The following is a 3,634-nucleotide window of genomic DNA, read 5'->3' as shown; positions in this document are numbered from 1 at the left end:
GTAATCCTAACGGACATAAACCAGGAAAAGTGATTGTCTGATTTCATGTGAGACAGTGAGGGAAAAAAGCATGTGTCTTTCTATATAGTGTAAGTAAAACCTCTGGTTTCAACTGTATGTGCCTATTGTATTTCTGTACCTGTTAGCGTATGGTAACTGAGGTGAAAATAGAGAGCAGAGCAGTGGAAAACCTGTAGAAACACATTTATGGCTGTGCACATGTTAAGCAATACATTCTCATAGCAGTGCAAATGATAATTCATAATTGTTTATAAAGATGTGGTAAGTAACAGATTTTATCAAATCATACCAACATTTTAACATGTCATCTCAATTTATATTTTAAGTTATACTTTGCTTAGTCAGGTTTAATGTTAATTTAAGCATTGGCTGATTTATGCAAGACACAGTAACTGGATAAACGGTAAGCTAAACCAGAGCTGTGGGACTAGTTGGCAGCAGTCTGGCCTTCAAGGGATCCCAGCCACCATGTAAACATGTTAATTCACTACTCCTTACCAATTACAGCTTTGTGAACTAAATATTTTCTTTGCATCTAAATATATAATGCATCCTGGTGTGGTATATGCAGGGTACAAACAAGTGGCCATTGTACCTTTATCTGGACCTTGTTATTATCTGCGTGTTTCTAGGTGATGGTGCTGGTGTATCACTGGAGCAGTGGTGTGGTGGAACAGCATGACCTGCTGATAAGTAAACCTGTTTCTCACTGGACGCCGGAGGAAGTTGTGTCCTGGCTGGAAAACCTGGGGCCCTGGGCCCAGCTTTACAGAGAACCCTTCCAGCAGGAGAACGTCAATGGGAGGTGAATGGATAAATTAAAATTCATTTCAGCACAATTTTTATCTGCTTTCCTTGTCCTGATTGAAATGTGGACACAATTTACTCTACAAAATAGAACTGAGTTAGTCCATACTGTATGTTTAAGAACATATTGTCGTCTTTGAATCCTTCTCAAACTAATCCTTTTTTACTTTATTTTTTGTGTTTTTTGGTAAATTCTGATTGTTTTATTTTTTGTTTTTAATTTATTATTTTCTTTTGTAACATTGTTGATTGTTCGAGATAAATAATTAAATGAAAAATGAAATGAACTGTAGTGCATTGTACAAAGCAGAACACAGAAGCCCATGTAGTGGATCATGATGTTCATGCGTTGTGGTGTTGATTTGTTTGCTTTAGGCTACTTTTGATGCTGGGGGAGGAAGAGTTGTTAAAACCGCCTTACAGCATCGAGAACCAGGCTCACCGGCGGGCTGTTTTGGCAGAACTGGACAGAGTTAAAACCCTTGGTGTCAAACCTCCGCAGAACCTCTGGGAATACAAGGTAAAGAGTATTTTCTGCTCCAGATATATCATATATCACGAGCAAACCAGCATTTCAGCGTACTGTATTTAGCGTCTATTTATTTGCAAATATTTGTCCTGTCGTAGTTCACTTCCCATGCTGGTAGTACTTTCAGTACTTTTTTTTGCGTCTTTCAGATGAAAACATATGAATTTGATATATTGTAAATGAAAGTACCTTTGAACTAATTTGTGTAAAATATCTTGTTTTAGTTCCACCTCCAGTACAGTAGCATGCACTAATGTCTTAACATGTATTTACGGATGTGACATTTGCTTTAGTTAGGGTAAGCAGAGGCCCGACGGCCCGGGGCCAGTAAAAAAGTATGTTGGGCTAGTTGATTGGCCAGTCTCTGTCCCGCACGGTCGTATTCTTTTGCAACAGCATTATCTTATTTCCAATGAGACATACAGGATGAATTCTAACCTGCTTATGAGTCCATTCACCATTAAAGCTGCTGTTTTCAACACAACATTTTGCTCAAGGCTCTTTGACAGCAACCATTTTTACCTGACAACAGACCTTTCTTTCTGCAAGCATTTTGTACCAATCAGGACGTTGCATACTACAACGTTTTACTAATCAAAGACTTTAACCATCACTCCTCAGTGAACTGTCCCCTAATCTCAGCTAATTTTCTAGTTAAGTTAAGTTGCCTATTTGGTTCTCATCATGGATTTTCCATGTTTTTTAGGAGTTTAACTAATACTGGATAGCATTATATAGCATTAATTTAGTAAGAAATTAAGATATCAAACAAAAATATTGAAGGCAAATAATAGAACAGTTAGAACAGTCTGGTAAGTTCAGAAAATGACATCACTTTACTGTAATGCAGCTTTTAAAACCAGGAAAAGACAACACTTAATCCATATTACGATATCCAAAATGTAAGACGATATCTAGTCTCATATCACAATATCAATATGTCATTGATATATTGCCCAGAAAGTCTGGCCCCTGGGGTGTCTCTTAAAAATAATTCTGGCCCTTGGAAAAATGTAGTTGATGTCCCCTGGTCTAGCTTTAATGCTAATGGCACAACATACAGTGGCAGTGGCTAGATGGGTTATAATCATTTTCTGAAGCTTCATGATAGGTACGGGCAAATATTTTCCTGCTTTTTTATCCTTTGCGAATCACACCTATGGTATTTTTTTCAAAGCAAAACTCTTGGGCCAGTCTTGTGATTTTTTTTTTTTTATGTTGAGCCCTGCTTTAGTGTTATACCACAGTCCCTTCATGTAACCCTTGTGTTGTCCTCCCGGGTAAAAAACGGACAGAAATTTGACGTTTTAGTTTTTTTTTTTTTTTTTAGCTTTCACTAACACCACCTTACTACTACTACTACTACTACTAGTTTTACAGTACTGTTGGGATTTCATGGTCAATAACCCTCTATTATTTACATTATAGATTTATACCTAATATTTGAGTAGCAGAAATTATGAATTATTATGACTAATAGTTAAGATCAGACAAACGTACAGATGAGTTTAGTCAGGAATGAAAGTGACCAATTGTATTTGCAAAGATTGTTGTAAGGAATCCAATCCCTATTTTTTGGTAATTTGGTTAAAAAGAAACCCATATTTCAGATATAGACATTTTTTAAAGGGGTCAAATTTGACCCAAGGACAACAGCAGGGTTGAGAAATTGCTCTATAATTTTGATTTAAGGAACAGAATCTCCAAACAGTGTGTTTGTCATATTACCTACACAAACAACTGTCTTCTTACTCTGTATACTTGTGTTTCTCTCACTTTCTGACAGGCTACTAATGCAGGGAAGTCGCTCTTCTTGCTGTACGCACTGAAGCGCTCCCCTCGTCTCACAATCTTCTATTTGTATTTATTCGATTACTCTGAAACCTTCCTGCCCTTCCTGCACACCTGCTGTCCGGCAATCACACAAATTGGACACTCAGTGGAGAGCAGCTTCCTCAACACACAGGTAACATAAACTGGGTGTATGTTTCTTTTATCTTTTGGGGCTTTTCCCCTTTATTAGGTAGAGACAGTGGATAGTCACGAAAGTTGGGGGGGGAAAACACGCAGCAAAGGGCCGCAGGTCGGATTCAAACCTGGGCCGCTGCAAAGGACTCAGCCCACACGGGGTGCACGTTCTACTGGGTGAGCTAGAGGCTGTCCCGGGGTGTATCTTTCTCTCGGTTTAGATTAAAAAATTGGGATTTTATTATGTAGGCAAACGTCTTCCCCCATGATCAAACACAGTAAAATAAAATAATAAAAAAGGCATCATGC

The 3,634-nt window shown here is 38.1% G+C and overlaps 1 protein-coding gene across 1 annotated transcript in view; it reads left to right on the top strand.

The window, feature by feature from the left end:
* Positions 1-3,634, top strand: part of LOC116697504 (bifunctional apoptosis regulator) — a gene marked incomplete in the record, with an annotated part of 15,932 nt that overhangs the window by 9,615 nt on the left and 2,683 nt on the right. The window contains 3 exon segments of the mRNA XM_032528827.1: positions 654-826; positions 1,204-1,348; positions 3,144-3,323. Of these exon segments, the coding sequence (XP_032384718.1) occupies positions 654-826; positions 1,204-1,348; positions 3,144-3,323 (498 nt within the window).

The sequence above is a fragment of the Etheostoma spectabile genome, chromosome 2 (genome assembly GCF_008692095.1).
Source record: "Etheostoma spectabile isolate EspeVRDwgs_2016 chromosome 2, UIUC_Espe_1.0, whole genome shotgun sequence".
Lineage (NCBI taxonomy): Eukaryota > Metazoa > Chordata > Actinopteri > Perciformes > Percidae > Etheostoma > Etheostoma spectabile.
This window is presented reverse-complemented; position numbering and strand designations above follow the sequence as displayed.